This window comes from Lepidochelys kempii, chromosome 1, assembly GCF_965140265.1.
Source record: "Lepidochelys kempii isolate rLepKem1 chromosome 1, rLepKem1.hap2, whole genome shotgun sequence".
In the NCBI taxonomy this organism is placed as follows: Eukaryota; Metazoa; Chordata; order Testudines; family Cheloniidae; genus Lepidochelys; species Lepidochelys kempii.
The window spans coordinates 242,742,356-242,769,979 of NC_133256.1; the positions used below are offsets into that span (position 1 = coordinate 242,742,356).

Genomic DNA, 27,624 nt, shown 5'->3' on the forward strand with positions numbered 1-27,624 from the left:
CTGAAAACAGAACAGGACCCAGGGACTCTGACACATACTCACTCTTAGTGTTTACCATTTAACGTCTCTGCCTCAGTATCTCCTCCTAAAAAAGGGAGTCACTTTAATTACCTACTTCACAGGTTGTATGTTTGTAAAACCCACAGAAGGATGAAAAATATTATATAAGCAGCGTTCCTATGCACATATTAAATATGCTCATATTCCTTCCGCAAAGTCCTCCTGGAGCATTGCCTATTTGTCCTCTTTCATTACCACCAACTTCAAAAGGCACGCCGTGATATCAATAATCTCATCTGGAGTAGAGCTAGATGCTGGCGTCTGCAGCACTTCAAGCCCTTGCTCTTTCCACAGCCAGAAAAGTGAGAGAACAACACGGCAGTGTGTTAGAAGCAAGCTGGTCTGCTTGTTTCTCAATATCTATTTTAACAGCTTTGATGGGTTTCTCCATTTAAAATAATGGACAGTAACAAGAATCACGAGTTGTGGTGATGATTCCCAGAATAACTCAGAGGGCCAAATCTCACTCACCTTACCCATGTGAACAGTCTCATCGAACTCAAGGGGGTTACTTCTGTGAATAAGGTAAACAGGATATGGCCCATAAAACAAACTGATATAATAGGAGGCAGAAATATATCTCAGCTATGTAAAACTATAGACTCTGGCCCCAGTCTATCAAAGACCAGAGAGTAGGCCTACTGAAGTCCATGGGACTACTGATAGGCATAAAATTAAGTAGAAACACGAGCCTTTGCAGGATCAGGACTACAGAAAATATTTTTCCGGGTTTTCTGTTTTTATTTGCTTTTTCAGCAATCCAATTTTAAAAAGTAGGGGGAAATAAAGCAGTTATTTCAGCATAAAGCAATCTGGGGTTTAGGGCCATCAGCTCTGTAAGTTCAATCACCATGAAAGATAATGGGAACTGAGTATGCACCTGATGGTAAAACTGAGCTCTTAGAATGTAAACATATGGCTACAATGCTATGAAAATGTAATTCTATTTATGGCTGGATCAAGCAGGCAATCACTAGTTGCATCTTGGATGGTTGGCCTTTCCTACTGCTTCAGCCTTAGATCTGGATATGATGGAGATACAAGGAGTAGTTCAAAACTATGCTGCTTGCAAGAGCAGCAAGAAGCACCAGAACCCCCTAGCAGCTAGTCAGTCTAGAATGTAAATTATATCTAGGTGGAAACTAGGGTGAACTCAAATTTGCAGTTACAGTTGAGGAAGGTATGGGAGTCTTCTCCTACCTCCACCCATTAGACTATAAACTCTTTCATAGGCCTTGATCCTGCAATTGATAGTGCATGGGCAATGGGACTGTGTGGGTGAAACAGTCCACCTGCAGCAGCAGAGACTTAGATTATCAACTTTTTAGGAGATGGACCTTGTCTTCCTTTGTGATTATACTGAATCTAGCACAATGAACCCCCTTGGCTATTAGTAATATATAAATAGTAATAATAATGGTTAACCCTATAAATACTATGCTTACATTAGAGAACATGGACAATTTAAGTTGACAATATTGCTTAGCGAAACAGCACAATTCGTACAAACACAAAAGGACAACGTACAAGAAACAACACGCTGCTTCCCTTTGTACAGATACTTTCAACCACATTCAAAAAAATTCGTAACAGTGGAATGGAACTAGCTTTGATTCTGCCAAGTAGCCTGCCTTGACAGGCTACATATTTCCTGATGTTGCTGCTCAAAAATTCAAACGTATATTGTGCTTGGACAAAAAATAAATAAAATATAATGTCTGAATCACAATAATAAGCGAAAAATTAAAAAAAAATCTTACCTGCTTTTACAAAATGGGTGAGAGGGTCTCATTATAAAGGAATTCAATTGCAATAATTACCTTGGCATGTAAAGGACTCGCTCTGCCACCACAAACCCCACCCTGAAGAAGAGGTTGCTGGCTGGGATAAATGGGAAAACCAGGAACAACAAGCCAACTAAAACTTCTCTATGTTCCAGTTTCTGCAACAACACAATAGTGAAATGCATGTGAATGAAAAAGAAATCCAACTTCCAATCAACATTAAGTTGCCCCTCTTCCATTTTCAGATTCTTATTAATAAAATAAATTAATCAGATTAATGATTGATCAATGTACTGCATTGAAAACAGGAATTATTCCACACTGCAGTTCCTTACATTTACATATTGTTTGTGTATTGTGCAGTTGACATACCCATAACACGTTTATTGTTTGAATTACACAAACATCAGATACAATACAGTGTGTATTACTCTTGGCAACATTTCTGAGGTCAGTTTTACTGTACATCGATATTTAAGATTGCCTGTAAATTACCTCAGAAAGTTACAATGTGCAACTGAAATATTATATATGAAAATAGTGGGGGTGTACACATAGACACACATGTCTGTGTTCAGTCTCAAGTTTTTACAATTAAGAAGTGACAGCTATATCTGTAATGTTCTGTATGAAGAAAATTAACCCAAAACTGCACATTAATACAGTCTTTTTATCCCTTTGGAGATTTATAAAATTTTAATTATACTTTATCATACAAGATACTTATGTCCAATACAGTGTTCAACATTTGAGGCATTCTGTACATTAATATTAATGTCTTTGGTCCATACTGCTGTTTTTAAGGTTTGCTTGCTATGAGTGGAGAAATGAAATTGTCACATGTGATTTTGTCAAAACTATTGTGATTTGCACAGCTGCTCCAAATACTGCCAGACTACAAAGGCCTCAGTCCTGATCTGGAGGGACCACAGACTTTAGAGATGAAGGCTAATTCCATTTCTCTACTAGCTCCAGTCCAATTGGATGAATCAGTTTGTAATGTCTGCTGTTGCTCACTAAAGATCAAATTAAGGTAATCAAACTCACTATTTAAAAGCTGAGAATTTAGGTTTCTTTAGATGAAAGAACAGAATTTAGTTAGTTAAATCACCCAGTCTAGACATTTGTGCCTTCTTGTGCTGGCCAATAATACCCTAGTTTAATCAGTCATTGTTGTACCATGCCTAAATGATGGGGAATTCATTCTGTGAGGTCTAGCTTTGTAACATTTAAAGGCAGATGCAAATTGACTCACTTAGTCTTTTCAGCTTTTCTAATCATTTTGGTCTATTTCTCAGTGCTGGAGAGCCTATTTGCCTTACAAAGCTTTACATGAAGGGATCTAAAAATGGAAATATCAAACAAGGCCTACGTAGCAGTATGCAGCCCAGCAAAAGACCTAAGGCCAAATTCTGCTCTCACTTACACCAGTACAATCTGCTTTGGCACTGCACTGGTGTAACAGACATTGACCCATGGCTTAACAATAATTGCTAGATTTCATCACATATGCACTGTAAGTATGTTTATTGAGCATATAACACTTGCAGTGCTACAAACAAATTGACTGCAACGGTTCCTTATGTTAAGTGCCTAAGCTCCCCTATATAACAATACTAGCAAGTAGAAGTAAACACCACGTCAAGCACAAAACTGATTACTCTTCCCACAGACTCTACAGGACTGACCAGATAGCAAGTGTCAAAACTGGAACAGGAAGTGGGGGGTAACAGGTGCCTATGTGAGAAAAAAGACCCAAAAATCAGGACTGCCCCTATAAAATCAGGACATCTGGTCACCCAAGACTACCTTTTACAAAAAATTTAGATTCATGAAATTTGCAGTTACCACACTTCGCAAAACTTGTGAGAAATCTCTGAAGAAAGAACCACCACAGCACTAGCATGAATTGTGCAATGTAGGAGGAAGACACTTTTTAATGGGGGGGGGAAAACACTGTCTAAATAAGTAACCAAGAGGAAGATGAGGAGTCTGAATTATAGAATTTTCCTTGTCACAGATGCAAGAGAAAGCAGTATGATATCACTACATTTTTTTTAAAAAAAGATCAAGTTGTTTTGTAAAATTTTTCATATTAGAAAAAAGTTCATTTATCAACAATAAAACTTTGTTTGAAAAATGCCAACCAGCACCAGTTGCCACGAGGATGTTGTACAATCACAAATGGGAGGGGAAGTGATCTGTGCAGCTGTCCACAGGATCGAAGGTGGTCCATGAGAACCTCTCCATCAAGATTTTTCAATTATGAAAAATGTTTGAGACCCACTGAACTAAGGTTCACAACTTCATTATAGGGAAGGGAAATCTTGTTATCCTCATTGAACAGATAGGGCACAGAGAGGTAAAAGTGATTTGCCCAGGTTCAGAAAGGAAGCCAAAGGCAAATTTCGGCGTACAAGTCATATCCCTGGCCTCAGCTGTAAAAATACTCTCTAAAAACTAAAATGCACACTCATCTTACCCTCTTTTTAATACACTTAGACAGACACCACCACCATCCTGCAAGAATTTTGCATAGGGCCCGCAATAAAACATTATGAATTTGCTTTGTAGCCACAGCAGCAAAGTTAGATACACTGTTCACAGAGCTGAGACTGAGATCAGTCCATTAAGTTGATGAACAAAGAGATGTATTGTAAGGACATGGAATTACAAGAACAATCAAATTCCATTCAAACCACAGGAAGTAGAAAACAAATAAATTAAACGTACGTTGAATGGAAAAGGGTAAGATACATATATCAGTTAGGCTGAAGTGGGCGATCTAATCTCCTCACTTCTCTGTATAAAGTATCGCAGCGCTGTCTGGATGCCAGGGAGCCTTGGTCATTCAATCCCTCTGGCGGGGTTCACAAAGAGTGGCAGAACAAGCATCTACATCACAGAGGGGCACAGCACATGTGCAAAAGAGCCCAGTGACACTAGTATCAATATTGTGAAAACACCATGCTGCTAGTTACTTCTAAAATAAATAACATTACTTGACAGCTAACAGTGCCCTTTTTAAGGAAGTCAGCTCAGGCTGAAGAGTTCATTAAGAGGCTGGTTCCTGAAGGCCTTTAGGTCTGAAAGTATTAAAGTCAATGTTATTTGACTCCATGTGAACTCTTGCTTTACAAGGCAAAACTTAGGGTCAAAATTCTATTAAACTCCTTTAAAATCTTCTACTCACTTGTTCTACCCTAGTGTTGTGGAATAACATCCCAAAGGCAGTAATGAATCAGTCTACTTTTCTGCAGAGGAACCAAAGAACATTTTTACCTCTCTGTCAGCATGGCAACAACAAGGAGCCTGGTGGTACCTTAAAGACTAACAGATTTATTTGGGCATAAGCTTTAATGGGTAAAACACCACTTCTTCAGATGCATGGAGTGAAAATTACAGATGCAGGCATTATATAATGACACATGAAGAGAAGGGAGTTACCTCACAAGTGGAGAACCAGTGCTGACAGGGCCAATTCGATCAGGGTGGATGTAGTCCATTCCCAATAACAGATGAGAAGGTGTCAATTCCAGGAGAGGCAAAGCTGCTTTTGTAATGAGCCAGCCACTCCCAGTCCCTATTCAAGCCCAAATTAATGGTGTTAAATTTGCAAATGAATTTTAGTTCTGCTGTTTGAAGTCTGTTTCTGAAGTTTTTTTGTTCAAGTATAGCTACTTTCAAATCTGTTATAGAATGTCCAGGAAGATTGAAATGTTCTCCTACTGGCTTTTGTATGTTACCATTCCTGATGTCCGATTTGTGTCCATTTATTCTTTTATGTAGGGACTGTCCGGTTTGGCCAATGTACATGGCAGAGGGGCATGCAGGCACATGATGGCATATATCACATTAGTAGATGTGCAGGTGATTGAGCCTCTGATGGTGTTGCTAGAGTAGATATGGGGACAGAGCAGGCAACAAGCTTTGCTACAGGGATTGGTTCCTGGGTTAGTGTTTCTGTGGTGTGGTGTGAAGTTGCTGGTGAGTATTTGCTTCAGGTTGGGTGGGGAGGGAGGCTGTCTGTAAGCAAGGACTGGCCTACCACCCAAGGTCTGTGAGAGTGAGGGATCATTTCCCAGGATAGGTTGCAGATCATTGATAATGTGCTGGAGAGGTTTTAACTGGGGGCTGTGCATGATAACCAGTTGTGTTCTGTTATTTTCCTTGTGGGACCTGTCCTGTAGTAAGTAATTTCTGGGTACCCATTTAACTCTGTCAATCTGTTTCCTCACTTCCCCAGGTGGGTACTGTAGTTTTAAGAATGCTTGATAAAGATCTTGTAGGTGTTTGTCTCTATCTGAGGGATTGGAGCAAATTCAGTTGTATCTTAGGGCTTGGCTGTAGACAATGGATCATGTGACGTGTCCTGGATGGAAGCTGGAGGCATGCAGGTAAGTATAGCGGTCAGTAGGTTTCTAGTATAGAATGGTGTTTATGTGATCATCACGTATTTGCACGGTAGTGTCCAGAAAGTGGATCTCTTGGGAGGAGGGTGGAAATTGTTGAAATCCCAGTGGAATTCTTCAAGGGCCTCCTTTCCATGGCTCCATATGATGAAGATGTCATCAATGTAGCGGAGTAGAGCAGAAGAGGGGCGCTAGGGGACGAGAGCTGATGAAGCATTGTTCTAAGTCAGCCATAAAAATGTTGGCATACTGTGGGGCCATGCAGGTACCCATAGCAGTGCCACTGACTTGAAGGTATAAGTCGTCCCCAAATCTGCAATGGTTGTGGGTGAGGACAAAGTCACAAAACTCAGCCAACAGGTGTGCCATGGCCTCATCAGGGATACTGTTCTTGAGAGCTTGTAGTCCACCCTCATGTGGAATATTGGTGCAAAGAGCTGCTACATCCATGATAGCCAGGATGGTGTTTTCAGGAACATCACCAATGAACTGTAGTTTCCTCAGAAAGTCGGAGGTGTCTCAAAGATAGCTAGGAGTGCTGGTAGCGTAGGGTCTAAGGAGAGAGTCCAAATAGCCAGATAAATCTTGCTGTAAGAGTGCTGATGCCTGAGATAATGGGGCATCCAGGGTTTCCAGGTTTATGGATCTTGGACAGCAGATAGAATACCCCTGGTTGGGGCTCTGGGGGTGTGTCCGTGTAGATTTGTTCCTGTGCTGTAGCAAGGAGTTTCCTGAGCAAATGCTGTAGTTTCTTTTGGTAACCATCAGTGGGATCAGAGGATAAGAGCCTGTAGAATGTGGTGTTGGAGAGTTGCCTGGCAGCCTCCTGTTCATAATCCAACCTGTTTATTAGGACTACAGCACCTCCTTTCTAGCCTGGCACTAATTTAAAAAAAAAACAAAAACCATATAAGAGGGATGAGTCACAGTGGACTCGAGGTGGTCTAATGGGTTACAGCACTGGCTTTTCACTTTTGGAAATTTTGGTTCAAATCCTGAATCAGGGTCCAAAGTTTGATGTGATGGTCCTGTCTAGAACAGAGATTGCCAAATATTGGAATAGTTGGTGCGGCGGCAAGTCATTTAACAATCGTTAGCTTTTTGTGGGCTAAGAACAGGACTAATTGCCTTGCTATACTTAGTGAGTTTGCTTTAAGATAGACCATTTAAAAGCTGAGAATTTAGGTTTCTTTAGATGACTTTAATGAGCACTAAAATTCTCTTACAGACTTAAGGAAAAATAAAAGAGGAAAGAGAAGGAACACAATAAATAGCTAAAGGACTTGAAAGGAGCTTATGTACTATGGGTGATATTCTTGGCCCTAATGAAAATTGGAAAACTCTCACTGATTTCAACAGGGCCAGAATTTCAGCCTCTCTCTCTTTTCCAAGCAAGTTTATTTAGTATGCCCAACTGTTGTCCTTTCTTCCTCAGGAGAGGCTGCCAGATTTATTGGTGAATCAACAACTGAAGACAGAACTGATTCAGAAACCAACACTGCATATCTTTAGAAAGTGGGAAAAGCGGGACCTTATTTCAAGAACAGTTCTTAAGAAATTGCCCCCAAAACATAATGAATTGCAAAAGAACAAGGCATTTGTTACATTTCTGACATGGGATACTTCAGATATTTAGACCGTTTGTTTAGCTGACAGTTTGTTTAGAAACACACATTTTATTACTCTGGTGGAACGGGCCAATTTAGGGACAAACTGGGCTGCAGAACATGGTAGAACCCCCAGCTTCACCCACATCCCTAGAGCACCATTTGAAGCTTCAGAAAGGGCAGATATGTGATTCTATATTTTTTCTGTTTTCTTAAAATGCAAACTTTGGGCTGGACATTAGCAATCACTTCGTTCTAACAAGAGCCAGCTCTTTCTGCCTGGATAAAGACATTTCATCCTTTTGGAAATATAATGCTAAGGTCTTTATAGGCACTCCAAAATGACTTTCTCTGCATGGAAGAGACCTTTGAATTAACCTTAGAACTCCCTGGTTTGTTGACAACACGCCGGATTTCTTTGAATGAAAATAATATTTATCCAATGTATTTTTTTTATTATTATTCATATGCCTGCCTATTATTGCTTCTTAAAGGTTTAGTCTCCTTTACTCTAATCAAAAATCAATAAAGAAGGATTTTAAAAATCCGCAAAGCTTCACTCTCGTATCATCGATTCAAAAGATATAAGCTCTTTTCATATAAGCGAGACAAGAATTAGTCACACTATATCAAACAAAATTGAAGCGAATTCTCTGACTCATTCAGAGGCCAAAATATATGAAAGGAGAAATAAGTTTATTAAATTGCTAGTTTGGCAACTTTAAAAAAGATTAAAAAAAAAAAGAGGGAGGGGCAGAAACTACTAGAGACTGAACTTCCAGAAGGACATATTCTGTATCCTCAGATTCCTGAGCTATTAAATCACAATACTCTTCTCAAAGTGAGACCTCAGAGGAAAAAATGTAGAGCCTCTCTAAACTGAGCTTGACCCACCTGTCATAAGACACAGCATGATGAATCTGTGTCCTGGAGTAAGTATTGCACTTTGAAAGTCCATATCCCTTCACTGAGAAAGCTCTTTAGAACCCCTTTCTTGGCATGCACAGCTAGAGTTGGCAATAAGAGAGCAGCTGGTTAGCAACTGTGAGAGGTTTTCCTTCCTTTCTTTGAACATTTCCTGAGTGGTTTACCCATGTTTGCTTATTTGAAACTCAAGATTTGCCTGTGGCTATTAAATGGATGTCTCTCTCTCCTTTATTACAGGGACAAGACAAAAGCCATCTCGCCTCCTTTTGAACTCTCTCAATAGATTAAGGGGTGCCTTCTTAACAAAGAGCTGAATCATTCTGTCAGTGAGTCTTAGATGGCCCATGTTTCAAGCATCTAACTTCAGGCACAGAGAAGTTAGTACTGCAAGGAGGATGGATGCATATGATTCTACAACAGCAATAAATGCTATTCATCTTCAAAGTGCTTACAATCCTAGGAGGTAAGTAAATAATCTATCTATGAGAAGAGTGAGGTACAGAGAGGTTAAGTGACCACAAAAGGAATCAGTCAAAGACATGACAGGATTACAACTCTGCAGTTTATTCTTGGCACTCATGGATGTGTTTAGACCTCTAAACCCCATACAAACTCAGAAGGTAACTTCACATGTGCTTACAATACTGGTTGCTCATCACAATTCTCAACCATCTTTTAACTTCACTATTCAACAGGCCTATGCCAAGTCACTGTCAACATCACACTCCATCACATTGCATACTACAAGGGGGCAAGATTTGCAAATGTCTAATTGCACCTTCCATATGCAACAGTAAAGATAAGAGAGCTGGTTCTCCAGTTTGCTAAATTCTCTTTAAACTCACACATAAGTGGTATAAAGCCAGCCAGAGAGTTCTCCTGGAGATTCATCCCTATGCACAGTAATGATCTCTTGTGCCAGCTGTTCCACTTCCTTTGGTCCAAGCAGAAGGTTGGGTCATGTCAGGACTGATCTCCTATTGCCATAAACTCCTTTACGTCAGCAAAAGAAGTCAGAGTAGGCCCTCTGGTGGGGCCCAGCAGTCAGAGACTAGAGAGCTGCAGATGCCTCTGTGCACTATATCCTGGTGAATTAGGGCCAAAACTCACACAATTTCAGATGCCAAGAGATGGGATGACAAACTCATCCCAGGGACATAGAGGAATCACTTTACCTGCCACTGAACTGCAGCCACCTCAAGGATGGATCATAGTGGGTATTTATTTACCAGCTTGCAACAACACTAAAGGTCAGGAAATAAAGAAAACAGTACAATCCAATTGAAACTGCAGGTGAAATTTTTGGTGAAAGTGTAGTTACCCAAGTTAAGCTTGGTGTCCTGGCCAAGTTCGAACAGCCCTACGCTTACAGAAAGCAGCATGAGTTCTTTAATCTCTTGTCAGGAACTCTGTTTTACTTTCCATCCAAAGAGCACAATGCCCCTTAAATACCAGGCCTGAGTTCAGCAAGTCACTAGCAACACCCTCCTTTAATAATTAGGTCTCTCTCTAGCTATCTCCCTTCTAAGCACTGAAAAAAACATCAATATTTTTTATTGACTAGAAGTGGGCAAATCTGACATGGAGTCACTGAGAAACAATATGTATGGAGCCACACAGTTGTCTTTTTACAGTTGCTATTCTGTGCACTTTAACTGCCTAGTAGTCTCTGTCCCTGTTCCTAGCATTCAGCAGCACCAAAAAACAACTTCCTTGTTCTTCAGCAGAACAAGTTGTCATAAATATAAAGGGAAGGGTAAACCCCTTTGAAATCCCTCCTGGCCAGGGGAAAGCTCCTCTCACCTGTAAAGGGTTAAGAAGCTAAAGGTAACCTCGCTGGCACCTGACCAAAATGACCAATGAGGAGACAAGATACTTTCAAAAGCTGGGAGGAGGGAGAGAAACAAAGGGTCTGTGTCTGTCTGTATGCTGGTTTCTGCCAGGGATAGACCAGGAATGGAGCCTTAGAACTTTTAGTAAGTAATCTAGCTAGGTATGTGTTAGATTATGATTCCTTTAAATGGCTGAGAAAAGAATTGTGCTGAATAGAATAACTATTTCTGTCTGTGTATCTTTTTTGTAACTTAAGGTTTTGCCTAGAGGGGTTCTCTATGTTTTTGAATCTAATAACCCTGTAAGATATCTACCATCCTGATTTTACAGGGCGGATTTCTTTATTTCTATTTACTTCTATTTTTATTAAAAGTCTTCTTGTAAGAAAACTGAATGCCTTTTCATTGTTCTCAGATCCAAGGGTTTGGGTCTGTGGTCACCTATGCAAATTGGTGAGGCTTTTATTCCAACATTTCCCAGGAAAGGGGGGGTGCAAGTGTTGGAAGGATTGTTCATTGTTCTTAAGATCCAAGGGTCTGGGTCTGTAGTCACCTAGGCAAATTGGTGAGGCTTTTTACCAAACCTTGTCCAGGAAGTGGGGTGCAGGGTTTTGGGAAGTATTTTGGGGGGAAAGACGCGTCCAAACAGCTCTTCCCCAGTAACCAGTATTAGTTTGGTGGTGGTAGCGGCCAGTCCAAGGACAACGGGGGGGAATATTTTGTACCTTGGGGAAGTTTTGACCTAAGCAGCTAAAGATAAGCTTAGGAGGTTTTTTCATGCAGGTCCCCACATCTGTACCCTAGAGTTCAGAGTGGGGGAGGAACCTTGACACAAGTACACACACAAGGCTGGAACTGATCCAGCGTCACTGGCTACCTGACCAGGGAGTGCCTCAGGAAATCTTCAGCACTGATCACAGCCACTGGGAACTAATCTATTGCTATTCACTTTCTGCTTTCAGAAAGGGGAATTAATATGCCATAATGGAAACTAGGGCCTGATTTTCGGAAGTGTTAAATAACTACAACTGCTACTGAAGTAAATGGGAGATGTGGACGCAGAGCACTTCTGAAAGTCAGGCTCTTCAATATGGAACAAAACAGTATGCAGAGCATTTACAATTCAATGACCCAACAAAGAGGCAGAAATTTAACTTACTGAGATTTCTTTTTATTTTAATATTGGATTTTTTCCCCCAATAGGCTATATCTATCAGCTTCCCTTTCTTTTTTACACAGCCAAATGTGTTTTCTTACAGCTAACTATAAGGCACATTCAAACTCAGGGAAATCAATCACATCTGAGTCTTCATTATTAAGTCTTCCAATGGCTCTCTGAAGCAATGGGTTCATTTTATCTGCCTCAACCCCTATATCCTCTAGTTGCACACTTCATGGCCTCCTCTGAACAGGATGCAAGAGGGTGTGCATCCTTGAAATAGCCTGGCGCATTCTGAAAGGAAATAAAAAAGAATTTGGCTCCAGATTTTTTTTTTTAAATTGAACCTTATGAATTTATTTTTTAATTCAGACCTCAAGTTGCTACAGTACATGAAGAAAAAAGGAAGGTAAAACTTAGCCTAGACAGTGCTTGTTATATGAATACAGGTAATATGGTTTGGAGAACTGACTATGTTCTCAATATAGGATGGAATGGTTTCCCTCCTAAACAAGTGAGAAGGGGATCCCATTAAAAATTATGGGACAGACCTTGAAACTTTACTGTATATTGCAAACCAACTCAAAACGGGAAACATTTTCCCATTACCCTGGACATTTCTTAATCATTAATCTGTCTACCTTATTCATTTCATTCACTGTCTGAGGCCCTGATCCAAGGCCCAAAGAAGTCACGAGTAGTCTTTCCAGTCACTTTAAATGGGCCTTGACAGTCTACATTTCTTTTCCTTCAGGTTAATAAACAAAGAGAAGACCCCTAAAACATAATTCTTCGGTGCAAAAAAGGGATGGAAATGCCAAAACTACTTACGTGCATGAAAAAATCCTGCAGGAGCTAAGGATTCTGTGCTGTGACATGCCGAGCATGCTCATATGTATGAAAATTAACAGAAGTACTTCAGTTTGGGCTACATCTACCTTGTACATGTCAAGCCTGCTTTTCCTTTCAACTAAAACTACCACCATGAATAAAAGAACATGGACAGAAAGTATTTTTACAAGTTTGGCAGCTGCATATAGAGAGATTACAGTCACTTTCTTCTTTTGCTTGCATTTTCTGGTCGACATACCTATAACCTCAAGAAGAGTTCTATGGTATTTTCCATCAACGGCAAGGATACTTAGCCAATCAGCCTGCAGCTTTCCATACTCCTAGAAGTCAGCCAGCAAGACATGCAGAGTTCCTCCAAGTGCTTTTTTTCTTTCCCTTCCTTCAGTTTTAGCTAAGCAAGGTCTTTATGGCTTATTGCTCCCTCCCTGAAGCAAACGTTAACAACAGACAAGGCACAGAAAACCTCACTGCTAAACATTAAGAACATCAGTACTGACCTTAGCTTGGTGTTAGGAATTCAGGAAAGTGGGCCCTCAGGAAAGTGAAAGCAGGATTTATTTTAAATGATCCTTTTATGAAAATGACTGTGGTTTCCAGCTAGTCAGATATACGCAGTCGATAAATAGCCTTATTCACCTTGCAGTGTCTTTGAAGCACTTGGGAACAAAGGCGTTGTTCTCAGTGGTTGAGGCAGAAGAATTTTGCTAAACATACTTTCAAAGACTGTGCTGTTAGCATTACAGGATATTTTAAAAGGTAATTGCTCTGAGAAAGGTCCGCAGACAGTGATTTACTAATGAGATGCCAAACATGGGAAATCATGCAAAGGTCTCAAACATGTAGACTAAGATAAATAGCGCAACAGAATATACTCAACAAGTGCCAGTGAAAACCATAAAAAAATATATATAAAATATGGTTATTAAACATTTAGAGCCAGGGAATGCAGAGTTTGGAAACTTCCTTGCTTTTCTCCCTACATATAAACCACCGCGTAAAGGGAAATATCATGCAATTTACTGGAAGAAATAAATAATTCTACATTAAATATCTTGCTATAACTAAGGAACATACTTACAGAAATGTGACAACCAGCTCTATTTTAAAGTAAAAGCCAATGGACAACTATATATAATAAAATGGTTTGATAATAATACTTTGCCTTAATTGCCTATAGTGTCTATAATCTGAAAAGCACCAAACCCTCCTGCACCATATGTAGCTACATTACATATAGCAGCAAGGCAAATACTCTAAAAGCAACACATAGACCATGAGAGATGTTTAGGTTTTAAAAACATAAATAATGCTTCCTTCCCAGCAAGGCACAAAAAACGGGGAATACCCTTTAGCTAATATTCATAACACTTAATGCTTGTTTGAGGCAGAAACTGCCATAAGGTGCTTTGGCAATACTGGTCATGAGTACAAAGGCCAAGGAGAATTCAGTGGTAAGGCAGAAGGAATAAAGTCAGTGACAAGGCACATTAAATTCACCCTAAAATGACCTCCAACTCTTTCAGGTATGGTATCCTCAGTTTTATGATTCTCCTGTCCACATTGATTTTGTGAATGACACCCCGCCCACACCTACCCAGTTCTTCCCCAACACCAACATAGCCTGAATAAAGTCTAGGATTGGGCCTAAGCACACAGGAGTTTTGCCAGCATAAGGAGCATGGAATCTGACCCATTGTATGCTCTGTAAATTTTACAGCTACAAGTAGAGGACAAGTTGCAATTGAATCATATTAGTAATAAAGCAATGGCCTAAAAATGCCAAGGAGAGTGGCAGAGCAACCATTTAAAGGGTATTCCTTTCATGCTCCCTGAATAATTGTGATACACCAATGAAAAAGCTATTGGCCTGACAGTATGCCAGGCCTCCTTTCTCCCCACTGTCTCAGCAGGTACAGTTCCCTTCTGCATGGAAAGCCAGGAACTATAAGTAGTTGCTTGTACTACTGACCATTTCTAGCATCAGAGGGACAGTAGATGCTTTGACTTATTTAGTTGGTAGCCAGAATTTAAAACTGGATCTTTATTGTCAGTGACTGTCTTGTAATTCACCTACCCCTAAATCTAGAAAATATAGCAGCTCCTTTCTTCATCGCTAAGGTTGGGTTTACAATGTTCTATTCCTGCCCCGTCTCTTTTCATTAAGTTTTGTATAAAATGTTGGGGTTAACAATAGGGTTTCTGCCTTTCTAGCCTTCCCCTCTGCCTCTCCCCCCCCCCCATACACACAGACCTCAATCAGTTTCAATACCTTTCTTAATTGATCTGGTTGTTTATGGAAAGTTCTTCTCTCTAACAGCCACTCAGGACACTTTCACATTGGCGACTGGAGTTTGAGGCCAAGACTTTCAATAGTGACTAGCAATTCGGGGTGTCCAGTTTGAGACACCTGAAAGGAGCCAGATTTTCAGAAAAAGTTAACCACCTCCCTTCTGAAAACGAGGCCTCATTAAGCAGTCTCAAACTGGGCACTCCCAAACAGATGAACCCCAAATCACTGGTCACTACTGAAAACCTTGGCCTGCGATTGTAGCGGAGTCTTTCTTCACTCACAGTACAGGGGAATCCAGAAGTACTACAGGAGACAAGCCTATTAAACCCCATCAGGCATTATTTGCTACAGTCATTGGCAGCTGAGTGTAATGGGACAGATTGTGGCAGCTGAAAAATGAGCCTGCAGATATAAAGGGTATAAACAGAATGGCAAGTCTTATTCAGGTGGTGGTGCAGTTCTTTCTGTCCTTGGAGACCTAGACAGCATGTTTTCCAGAAAGAGGAACTATGGTCAATGTGTCACAGAGGGTGACCTGTAACAAAGTCACCAGTAGGTTACAGATGCGCAGAAAACAGGAGACCTTTTGTGAACCCATTTAATCAAGGCTCCTAAACAGATCATTAGGCAATAGAGTTTACTGATGCATTTCCTTGTTACACAAGAAGAGTAGCAAAGTTGAAACCAACAGGAGCAAAGGGAAAGAGAAAGAAGCAGTGACATTCATTCTACTAAACAATCGAAAACTGGACAGCTGCGTTTCCAATTCATGCAGTTTTCAGTGTAAAACTCTCTCCAATGAAATATGTGGCTCTGTTCCAAGCATAGCATATGCAAAACTAGTGAGAAGAAACCTCAGAGCTATCAGTCTATGTTCTTTCTGGGGTATAAATATAGAGCATTCATAAAATTAAATGGAACAATCAACCTTCATGGCTTAGATGTCCTTTATCAGTACTGCACATACATTCCAACAATGTGATTACCCTAATCACAAGCATAAACAACAAATTAGTCCTGTTTAAAATTTAGTGGCGACAAAGCCATCAATCCAACACATGCATTCTGTAATTACAGTCCATGTAATATATTCTATAATTCTCTGTGTGCGCATGTCACATGGGCATGCACCCCTTTCCCTCCCCGCCGGAAAACAATTCAACATTTACTGTGCTGATATCTTTGATTTTGCCACAGTCATTGGCATGCAGGATCTCCTATTCTTAGTACCACAGAACAGAAAATGCTACTGGCAACCAGAGCACGTGTGTGTTTGCACATGTGATAGAGAATAGCAGCTTGCATCATTGTTGTAGCCATGTTGGTCCCAAGATATTAGAGAGACAACGAGGGTGAGGTACTATCTTTTATTGGACCAAATTCTGTTGGTGCAAAAGACAAGCTTCTGAGCATACACAGAGACCTGAAGAAGAGCTCTGTGTAAGCTTGAAAGCTTGTATTTTTCACCAACAGAGTTGATCTAATAAAACACATTACCTCACCCACCTTGTCTTTCTAGAGATTAATACACATATATATAATCCTTGCCTTATTAATGTTAAACCCATTCCTTAGCAAAATTGTGAACTATCACTTCCAGGTTATACTGTGTTATTGGAAGAGGAGAAAGGTGAACAGATAATTAAAATGTGAATTCATGGAACTATTTCAAAAAGAAAGCAGAAGATTTGATTCAATGTGAAATAACTTGATATGCCTCATGCCAAATAGCATAAGCAAACCAGCCAAGACTGCCTGCCATTTGTCTGGTAGAACGATGGTCTTTGCCTGTACACGTGAGTTCCGTCATCTTAAAAAGTCACTGATTTCTCATTTAGAAATGCGATTTTTTTAAGAGTCTAATAAAAAGAAATTGTACCTGCATGTCATGTTCTCTGTACTCCTTTTCCCCCTCCCTGACTTTATAAATAGTAACATACACATGAAAACAGGATAATTTGTTTCTACAAAATTCATCTGCTCTTATTGTTTGTTCCCCACCTTAACTCTTACTGCTTGGGACATCATAATCCTCTCCACAGCAGGTAATGATGCAAATTATTGCAAAAGCTAGTAAAAAAAAAATGGGAAAACTGTTTATCAAAAAATCCTTTTTTCTTACTGAAATTCAGAATATTTCAGCCCTCTCTAATTATGACTAAGCTGTCACAATAAAACAAATTCACATGTAGTACCCCTTAATCCAGGATTCGTTACTAACTCCAAGTTCAGAGCAGGTTTGCTATAAGGCTGGTAAACCTCGTTCCATGTCAAAACGCTGACATTTATGGTTTAACAGGGGTTGGACATGAAACCAGATAGTTTGGGATGCATTTTACTTTGTGTTTTGTTGTTCAGTTGAACCAGGATCTCCAAGGAAAAATGGGGGTGCAGGCGGGGAGGAGGGGAACCAACTACACAAGGCTCAAAGTAGCAAACAAGCACATTCCTAGGAAATGAAATCCCTGCATTGCACACAACCCTAATTTTGACAACTGGTAAAAGATAAGAAGCTAGAGAAACATCAAGGAATAAAGGGTGTGATTTCAGAACTGCTCAGTGTTGAGCAAATGGGAAATTTTATTATTGCCTTCAGTTGGAGCAGAGTTAGATCAAAGCGAAGCCCTTTTGAAAATCCTCTCCAAAGATTCTGATTTTACATCAAAGTAGCTAGCAATAAAAAATAAAAGCAAGATAAATACAGAAGACATATGACCTGTAGGCAGAACTACAGCATGCCTAAATAGACTGATTTCCCATGTTTTCCCTATGGCATCAGTTGACATTTTAAAGAATCCAAATTAAGGACTCAACGGTCCAAAAATCTTTGTCATTTTTATCCTCCTATCAAGAGCACATGTAGAACTCTGGGCGTGCAAGCAGTATGAGCAGGACCTGCACTTTTTAGCATAATTCAAGAGCTGTCTGTTACCATATAATGGTTTTTCAGCATAGTTATCTGTACACTTAAGGAAGGAACTCTTAAAAATGATCAACAAACCACTAGGTAATTATTTCTTCTCACTTTTATCAAAAGAGATGACTTCACCAGTTGTAACTATCCCTTATTACTGGGGATGCCTCTTACTTTAGACATATATTTCATCTCTGTCCCACGCAAATCCAGTATAATCTCATTTACACATCTGCAGTGCAACATGTATCTGCAATACTGATCTGTGAAAGTGGATTTAAATAACATTGTCCACAGTGTGGTTGTGGTCATGTTGTCCCAGGATATTAGAGAGACAGTGGTGAGATAATATCTTTTATTGGACCAGCTTGTATTTAAACAACATGTCATTTATGCTAAATAATGATTCCCAGGTCATTTTCAACTTATTACACTCAATTTTGTCCTCCTTATTGTGTCTCATATATATGTTTTATTTGGTTTAGAGGTATAGATAAAAATATCAACTTAATCCTCAAATGCTAGTGACAGACACCTGAAGCCAATGGCAAAGCTCCCATTGACTAATGGCAATTGAATTGGGCCCTTGGGTCATGAGCAAAGCTCATGGAAATCAAGGAGAGTTTTTCAGTTGACTTCAGTGGGCTTTGGGTGATTAATAGTAATTTAATAAAGCACTTTTGGCTAAATTCTGGTCTCAGACCAAACAAATGGGAGCAGCATGCATACATTCAATGGCAGCATTTAGCCTTTTGGATTTGCCTGTGAGAGTTATAGGGAAGTAGTTTTCCTCTTACTGTCTATTGTTTGGAAAAAAAAACAACCTCAATTGTTTTTATTGGTGATTTCCTCAATTATTAGGTAACAAAAATAACATATAAACTACAAGATTTTAGTGTACTTTTTAAAAATTACCTTGAATGCTGTTATGCAATGTAAGCTGAGTAATATCATCACCACCACCAGGAGAACTGTAGCTAAATTCCTCACATCCCATATCGACTCAATTAAAGGAATACTCCCGACCTGCCAGTCATAGCACAGAGTAATTGGTGCTAGCAGAAGCCAGGAATTGAACGCCAGGAGGTACGAATAAGTTAGAAATCTGAAAGATGAAATGGAAATACAATACGTAGAATGTTCTCGATTCCATGTAAGTTTTTTCTTATGTTGAGAGCAGACTGAGTTCATGGTGATCCAGGATATAGTCAATTATTGTCCCTTATACTGGAGAAAAAATAAAAATATATGAAGACAGCAACATACCATTCTATGAATATAAGTCTTCAACATGTGTTATTTATAAACACCATAAAACTTTAAACCAATTATCTCTATATGAGAATTGTACATCAACTTTGAGTGGCTTGACTGTTCTACATATATTATTGGAATGTTATATTTTTGAGGTGAATAATTATTTTTGTACCTGTTTTAATTCTATGTAATGTTTTATTTTTACAAAAGAGTAAATAAAAGTTAAAATTAGAGAGAGAGAGACCCACCCATCAGTCTCTTACAGCAGTATTGCTGGACTCCTGCAATGCAAAGCATCCCTAATTCTAGCTTAACCAGCCATCTGAAGATTCCCTCTGTGCGGAGGAATTCATGTAGCTTAGAGCTGCTACACCAGCTTCTACATCAGACCCCCTGCCTGCTCTCTGGCACAGTCGGCAAGAAGCCCAGACCAAAGTTGGTGATTTCTGGCTCCCATCGTAGCCCTTGGGGGGCATGAGCAGTTGGCATGAGCAGTTGGCATAAGGGAGGCTGCAAAAGTAGAGGGGGAAAGAGACTTCTAACTTTGTAATTTGCTATTTGTAATGCAGAGGGGATTGGGAGGTGGGTGCATGGGAAACATGCTACCTTTTGGGACACGTGAAAGCTTCTGTGGACTGGAACAGGAGCAATATGAATGCATCCAAGTAAATAATTTGACCCTGAGTCATTTGGCAGCTACTTATCTGCAAACCTTAAAGCTGCTCCCTCAAACCATGTTTACAGAAGAGTTTAAATACATTTCTTTGTGAACTGCTAAAATTGGTCGAATACTCACAAAGTCCACTGAGGAGAACTGTGAGATTCACAGTCTATAAACTTTCATTGTTTTTTTTTTAAAAAAGGCAAATATATAGAACCAGAAAGCGCACAGACTTGCATATAAATAATAAATTTATACAATATAGCACTTTTTCATCAGTCTGGCTTGGTTTTTGTATATTACACTCTGGTAGCTCAAAGATTTATTAAAGTGATCCCAAAGGACTCCCAAGACATGTACAAACATATATAAAAGATCATTTCATCCACCACTTACTGTGAAAACAGAGCAATTACTCAGCATGGAGAACACTACACAGTATTTTAGGACAGGAGGTACAGGACACTGTGTCTAACAATGACTTTAGGCAGGCAGTATAGAATTACCCATATTGGAATTTGGCTAAAACACAGGGACTCACAACCCTCACTTTTTTGGGGGGGGGGAGTTTAATAAACAACAAGTGGTTGGGATTTTCATTTTATTTCTCATCCCAAAAACACTATCTCCAGCAGCATATTGTCCCAACACCTGAGCTGATCAAAAAGTTGTAAGGATGTTTCACTGGAAAAATTTCCTTTTCAGGATAGTTTTTGCAAAGAAGTTTTTCCAATTTTGATACAAAGACTGTAAATCCCACAATTTTTAGGTTCCCCTCCCCCATTGTTTTCCTCCTTTTTTCATTTTGCCATTGTAAAGGGAAAGAAAAGGAAAGGAAAAGAGTGTAAGGAAGGGGTTTTTTTCCCTCCCATAGGAGAAAAATATGAAAGTCAGTTTTTCATCTAAAAAAGTTTTGAATAAAAAATTTTGATCAGTTCTACCCCTCGTCACACTGGGCCATTGGCTCATTACTCTAAATGAAAAATACCATCTTCTAAGCCAGCAAAATCACTTCCTGCAGTACATGGGGGTTCCTCAGAGATTCACCAATCCAAAAATGATGTAGCTTAGCCTTGATGGGATTATACAGCACAATGTCGTATGGCATGACTTGCCATCTTTATAGAATCACAGAATCATAGAATCATTGAATACTAGGGTTGGAAGAGACCTCAGGAGGTCATCATCTTCCAAATGAAAGCCATTCACATCATTCAGTGAATAGTGCCAGGCTGTAACATTGTTATAAACGTGGCTAAGATTTTCAAAAGTGATGAGTAATTTTGGGTATCCAACTTGAAATGTCTTAAATTTTCAGCGGATGAGTTATCCGAGTTAATAAAAAAGGCCCTTAGGGCAACTTGTGTACTGGTATGTTCAAAAAGCATCTCAACTGTCATCCCATATGGAAGATGCATCAAATTACCAGGCAATTGTGAAGCCTCATCACACTTCAACTATTTATCTTCAAGGGAGGGAGAGAGAAACAACTTAATACAGACAAGTGAAATGCTGATGGGTTTAGATAACAGACAGGCTGGTCTTCAGCATCCACTCTCCAGGATACAAGAGATGATAAAACTTTATGCAGCATGTAACAAAAATGTGGAATTTGTTGTTACAGCAAATTGAATCAATTTAATGTGATTTAAAAAAGAATTCCAAATAGATATATAGGCAAGTGTAATATAAAGCTGTACACTCTGCTGGGAAGTTAGTTCAGGTTGATGATGAAAGGTTTTGTGAATGGATCTATTTCCCCCCTCACTGAAGTGTTTTTGCCTTCCCCATAAACTTCAAGCACAGTCTACTTCTGGAGGCAGGGTACCAAAGTAGGCAGACAATTATTCTGTTCAGTTATGGCAACACTCGGGTTCCTTAAATGCAATTTGCCAACAGCAGTGAACTATTTCAAAGCCTACAAAAGACATTACGTACCATGTACAGTTGGCTGAGGCACATCGCCGTACATCAGAATAGAAAACCCTTGGCCATTTCTCCTGTTGTCAGTCCTGAGAGCTCTCATTTAACTTACTTGGTTTAGAATGCATGCACCATGTATCCCAGAATGGCAAAACTGAAAAAAAATGATTTTCCAGCTGGCCTTTTCAAATTGCAAAAATTCTATCAGTGATGTTTCTTGTCACCAACAATTTGGGCAGTCTTTCAATTTTGGTAATCTTGAATGTTCTGTCAGTTGTGTACCTAAAAATGTTGGTGGTTTTCAATTTTTATGTCAAAACTGGAAAATTTACACACAGTTTTTGCAAAACTGCAGAATATCCATGAAGTCCTGCATGAATATGCATGAAACCCTGCAGAATATCCAGGTCTAAAAGATTTGTTTTCCACAAATAGTGGATAACTGTTTTACCATCTATACTTCAATGTGATCTCTCAGACTGAGCTAAAGTGGTAAAAGCAAATGTTTCTGTAAAGAGCAATGCAGCATTCAAAACTTTTCTCCAATGCTTTCAGACAGACCAATGAGGTGAGAGAATTATCGAGATAGAAGGGAATGGTGTAGGGTTCTCTGTGATGTGAAATAAATTTTTACAATGTATGAACCTGCACCCCTGCACATTGTATTGGAAGGGAGGGACTAAATATGCTACAGGTTTTAGATAAAATATAAATCTCTTGAACTGACTAAATTTTCTTAGATTTTTTGCTTCCATTATTTAAATAGATGGGGGAAGGGAGGAGCCACATTCAGGCACCCATGTGATTGCCTGTAAATCCAGCACTACATCTCTTACCTAGCATGTTTGAATAAAGAAAAAAGTTCAGTGCAGGCATAACCTTTCAAAAACATTATTTCAAAACCTGACATAGGATAGAAATAATTTGCAATTTTAAACAGAAATGAAACCTCCTGGAATTATTCCAAGCACTAGTTACATTTTAGGGGCCTAGCTATAGTCAGCAACTAAAATATTTCCTTTTAATTAGTTGTCTGACAATAAATTACATTTTAAATTAATCATCGCCCCTGTATTACTACTCATTTCTGCTGGAATTTCAAGAGGGGGAAAAAGTACAGTGCTTAAAACATTTCTCTCTGTCAGACCTGCTGCATTTCAGCCCAGATAACATAGGCTAACTTGTCATGGTGAGGAGACAACTGGAGGAATTAGCCTCCTAATTGGCATCACGTACTGTCAATTGACATGTCCCTCCCACCCTCACAAAGCCAGTTAACTGGGTTTGCATTGCAGTGGAGATCAATTTTTAATTGCACATTGAACATGGAAATACAAGTTTCAGCAATTGTCAAATGTGGTTTTCCCAGTCCCACAGTCTCTGAAATATTCAGAAGTTGCAAGCTTTCTTTAGCTCTTAGACGCCGTCATGGTGACCCATACTTTCAAATCCCCTAAGGCTAGATTTAATGTCATGTGCTTTATTTGGCACATCATTTATTGCATCTGTTGCAGAAAACAGGAGCATGATTCTGCTATCTGAACTGGTTGCCGTTAGTGCAAAGAGTGTTATGTTAGGCCACTGTTTAAACTCAAACAATATAGGGCACAAATACTTGAAGAATTGTCTGTTGCCCCAGGCAGTAACTGAAAATGATTTAGAATGGAAAAGTCACAGTCTCACTATTGCCAACCCCAACCATACAGAAATCACTGAGTCTGCTAAAAAAAATCATGTCTGGGTGGGTGTGTATAATTTGCTTTTTGGACTGGTTTTTGAAACTCAAGGGTTCAGGTTTTCAGGCTTTTCTTTGCAACAATGACTTCCTTTTTTTTCTTTTTTTTCTTTTTTCTTTTTTTTTTTTAAAGAGAAGGCTGATCTCCTTGCCTAGTCACATGTGCCAGGAGTGTGGCTTTAAGAAAAACACCAAATATTGTGAGAGATAATAGAATTGTGAGAGTTGGCAACACTAAATCCTGAGAAGGCCTTCTCTGCTAAGAGCCTGCTGCACTTGAATGCTCTTCTCTCCCCTACAGATGCAGGAGGATACCAAACAACACCCACGGGGTTAGGCTAGGGTTGCCAATCCTCTCGGTTTCTCCAGAAGTCTCCTGGAATTGGACTTTATTTCCCGGAGGCTACTGAAGCCAAACCGGGAGATTTTAGGCCGCTAAAAGTCCGACAGCGCAGCAGGGCTAAGGCAGGCTCCCTGCTCTGAGGTAAGTACTGCCCGGCCAGAGCCAGCACCCCAAACCCTCTGTCCCAGCCCTGAGTCCCCTCCCACAGCCAGCATCCCAAACCCCCTCCGGCACCCCAACCCCCTGCCCCAGCCCAGAGCCCCCTCCTGCACCCAAACTCCTTCCCAGAGCCCACACCCCCTCCTTCATCCCAACCCCAGCCCAAAGCCCCCTCCTGCACCCAAACTCCCTCCCAGAGCCCGCACTTCTCACCCTCTCCCCACTCCAATCCCCTACCCCAGCCCTGAGCCCCCTCCTGGAGCCCGCATCCCATCACTCTGCCCCAGCCCTGAGCCCTCTCCTGCATCCAAACTCCCTCCCAGAGTTCGCACCCCTTCCTGCACCCCAACCCCCTGTCCCAGCCCAGAGCCCCCTCCTGTACCCAAACTCCTTCCCAGAGCTCGCACCCTGTCCTTCACCCCAACCCCAGCCCAGAGCCCCCTCCTGCACCCAAATTCCCTCCCAGAGCCCGCACTTCTCACCCCCTCTCCACCCCAATCCCTTCCTGCCCCAGCCCCCTCCCGGAGCCTGCACCCCCTCCTGCACCCCAACCCCCTGCCCCAGCCCAGTGAAAGTGAGTGAGGGTGGGGGACAGCGAGTGTCTGAGGGAGGAGGGATGGAGCGTGGCGGGGCCTCGGAGGAGGGGCGGGACGGGGCAGGGCAGGGCAAGAGTATTTGGGTCTGTGTGATTAGACAGTTGGCAACCCTAGGCTAGGCTCAGGATTTGTTCGGTTTGTAAATTTTGTTAATTTCTCCCCCTCTGACTTGATTCCTCTGTGAAGTTCACTCAGGCTTGTTTCTGACTGTAGGTGTCTCCATCCCTACAGCCTCGCCCGCTATTACAGGCAGTGCATGAAGGCCAGGGATGATCTCCATGACTGTCGTTGGAAAGTGCAAGGACTGCCCCCTCCAGGCAACCCCTGCAAATGGTATGGGAAGAAGATAGAGCATGACCCGCCTTCTTTTTGTCACAAAGGATTATGCAGCCTATTCCCCCACTCTAGCCCCCAAAGGGATGGTGTAACAAACTGGAACATTGTTAAGTGGCACAATTTAATCCTCTGGGTTACTTTTGTTATGGCTGCCAGAAGATGTTGGGCCTGGGAGCCTAGGAATAGAAGAAAAGGAGTACTTGTGGCACCTTAGAGACTAACCAATTTATTTGAGCATAAGCTTTCGTGAGCTACAGCTCACTTCATCGGATGCATACTGTGGAAAGTGTAGAAGATCTTATTATATACACACAAAAAGCATGAAAAAATACCTCCTCCCACCCCACTCTCCTGCTGATAATAGCTTATCTAAAGTGATCACTCTCCTTACAATGTGTATGATAATCAAGTTGGGCCATTTCCAGCACAAATCCAGGTTTTCTCACCCGCCCGTCCCCGTCCCCACACACAAACTCACTCTCCTGCTGGTAATAGCTTGTCCAAAGTGACCACTCTCCTTATATTGTGTATGATAATCAAGGTGGGCCATTTCCAGCACAAATCCAGGGTTTAACAAGAAAGTTTGGGGGGGGGGGTAGGAAAAAACAAGGGGAAATAGGCTACCTTGCATAATGACTAAGCCACTCCCAGTCTCTATTCAAGCCTAAGTTAATTGTCTCCAATTTGCAAATGAATTCCAATTCAGCAGTTTCTCGCTGGAGTCTGGCTTTGAAGTTTTTTTGTTGTAAAATAGCGACTTTCATGTCTGTAATCACGTGATCAGAGAGATTGAAGTGTTCTCCGACTGGTTTATGAATGTTATAATTCTTGACATCTGATTTGTGCCCATTTATTCTTTTATGTAGAGACTGTCCAGTTTGACCAATGTACATGGCAGAGGGGCATTGCTGGCACATGATGGCATATATCACATTGGTGGATGTGCAGGTGAACGAGCCTCTGATAGTGTGGCTGATGTTATTAGGCCCTGTGATGGTGTCCCCTGAATAGATACGTGGGCACAGTTGGCAACGGGCTTTGTTGCAAGGATAGGTTCCTGGGTTAGTGGTTCTGTTGTGTGTGGTATGTGGTTGCTGGTGAGTATTTGCTTCAGGTTGGGGGGCTGTCTGTAGGCAAGGACTGGCCTTCTCCCAAGATTTGTGAGAGTGTTGGGTCATCCTTCAGGATAGGTTGTATAGGTTAATAATGCGTTGGAGGGGTTTTAGTTGGGGGCTGAAGGTGACGGCTAGTGGCGTTCTGTTATTTTCTTTGTTAGGCCTGTCCTGTAGTAGGTGACTTCTGGGAACTCTTCTGGCTCTATCAGTCTGTTTCTTCACTTCCGCAGGTGGGTATTGCATTTGTAAGAATGCTTGATAGAGATCTTGTAGGTGTCTGTCTCTGTCTGAGGGGTTGGAGCAAATGCGGTTGTATCGCAGAGCTTGGCTGTAGACGATGGATCGTGTGGTGTGGTCAGGGTGAAAGCTGGAGGCATGTAGGTAGGAATAGCGGTCAGTAGGTTTCCGGTATAGGCTGGTGTTTATATGACCATTGTTTATTAGCACTGTAGTGTCCAGGAAGTGGATCTCTTGTGTGGACAGGACCAGGCTGAGGTTGATGGTGGGATGGAAATTGTTGAAATCATGGTGGAATTCCTCAAGGGCTTCTTTTCCATGGGTCCAGATGATGAAGATGTCATCAATATAGCATAAGTAGAGTAGGGGCGTTAGGGGACAAGAGCTGAGGAAGCGTTGTTCTAAATCAGCCATAAAAATGTTGGCATACTGTGGGGCCATGCGGGTACCCATAGCAGTGCCGCTGATCTGAAGGTATACATTGTCCCCAAATGTAAAATAGTTATGGGTAAGGACACAGTCACAAAGTTCAGCCACCAGGTTAGCCGTGACATTATCGGGGATAGTGTTCTTGACGGCTTGTAGTCCATCTTTGTGTGGAATGTTGGTGTAGAGGGCTTCTACATCCATAGTGGCCAGGATGGTGTTATCGGGAAGATCACCGATGGGCCTCTCCTTCTGCCCCTCCACCCCCACGAACATGATACAGTTCTGTGGTGACCTGGAATCCTATTTTCGACGTCTCCGACTCAAGGAATATTTCCAACATACCTCTGAACAACATACTAATCCACAGAGACCTCCCTACCAACACTACAAAAAGAAGGATTCTAGGTGGACTCCTCCTGAAGGTCGAAACAGCAGACTGGACTTCTATATAGAGTGCTTCCACCAACGTGCACGGGCTGAAATTGTGGAAAAGCAGCATCACTTGCCCCATAACCTCAGCCGTGCAGAACACAATGTCATCCACAGCCTCAGAAACAACTCTGACATCATAATCAAAAAGGCTGACAAAGGAGGTGCTGTTGTCATCATGAATAGGTCAGAATATGAACAAGAGGCTGCTCGGCAGCTCTCCAGCACCACTTTCTACAAGCCATTACCCTCTGATCCCACTGAGAGTTACCAAAAGCAACTACAGCATTTGCTCAAGAAACTCCCTGAAAAAGCACAAGAACAAATCCACACAGACATACCCCTGGAACCCCAACCTGGGATATTCTATCTACTACCCAAGACCCATAAACCTGGAAATCCTGGGCGCCCCATCATCTCAGGCATTGGCACCCTGACAGCAGGATTGTCTGGCTATGGAGACTCCCTCCTCAGGCCCTACGCTACCAGCACTCCCAGCTACCTTCGAGACACCACTGACTTCCTGAGGAAACTACAATCCATCGGTGATTTTCCTGATAACACCAT

General features: G+C 41.1%; 1 protein-coding gene across 5 annotated transcripts in view; it reads right to left on the bottom strand.

The window, feature by feature from the left end:
* TMTC1 (transmembrane O-mannosyltransferase targeting cadherins 1) overlaps nt 1–27,624 on the bottom strand; it is a 179,670-nt gene that overhangs the window by 86,407 nt on the left and 65,639 nt on the right. For all 5 annotated transcript variants that reach the window (XM_073321270.1, XM_073321264.1, XM_073321263.1 and 2 more), the window contains 2 exons: nt 18,753–18,942; nt 1,881–2,002 (listed from right to left, as the gene is read on the bottom strand). In XM_073321270.1, coding sequence (XP_073177371.1) covers nt 1,881–2,002; nt 18,753–18,942 — 312 coding nt within the window. The remainder of the gene's footprint in view (nt 1–1,880; nt 2,003–18,752; nt 18,943–27,624) is intronic.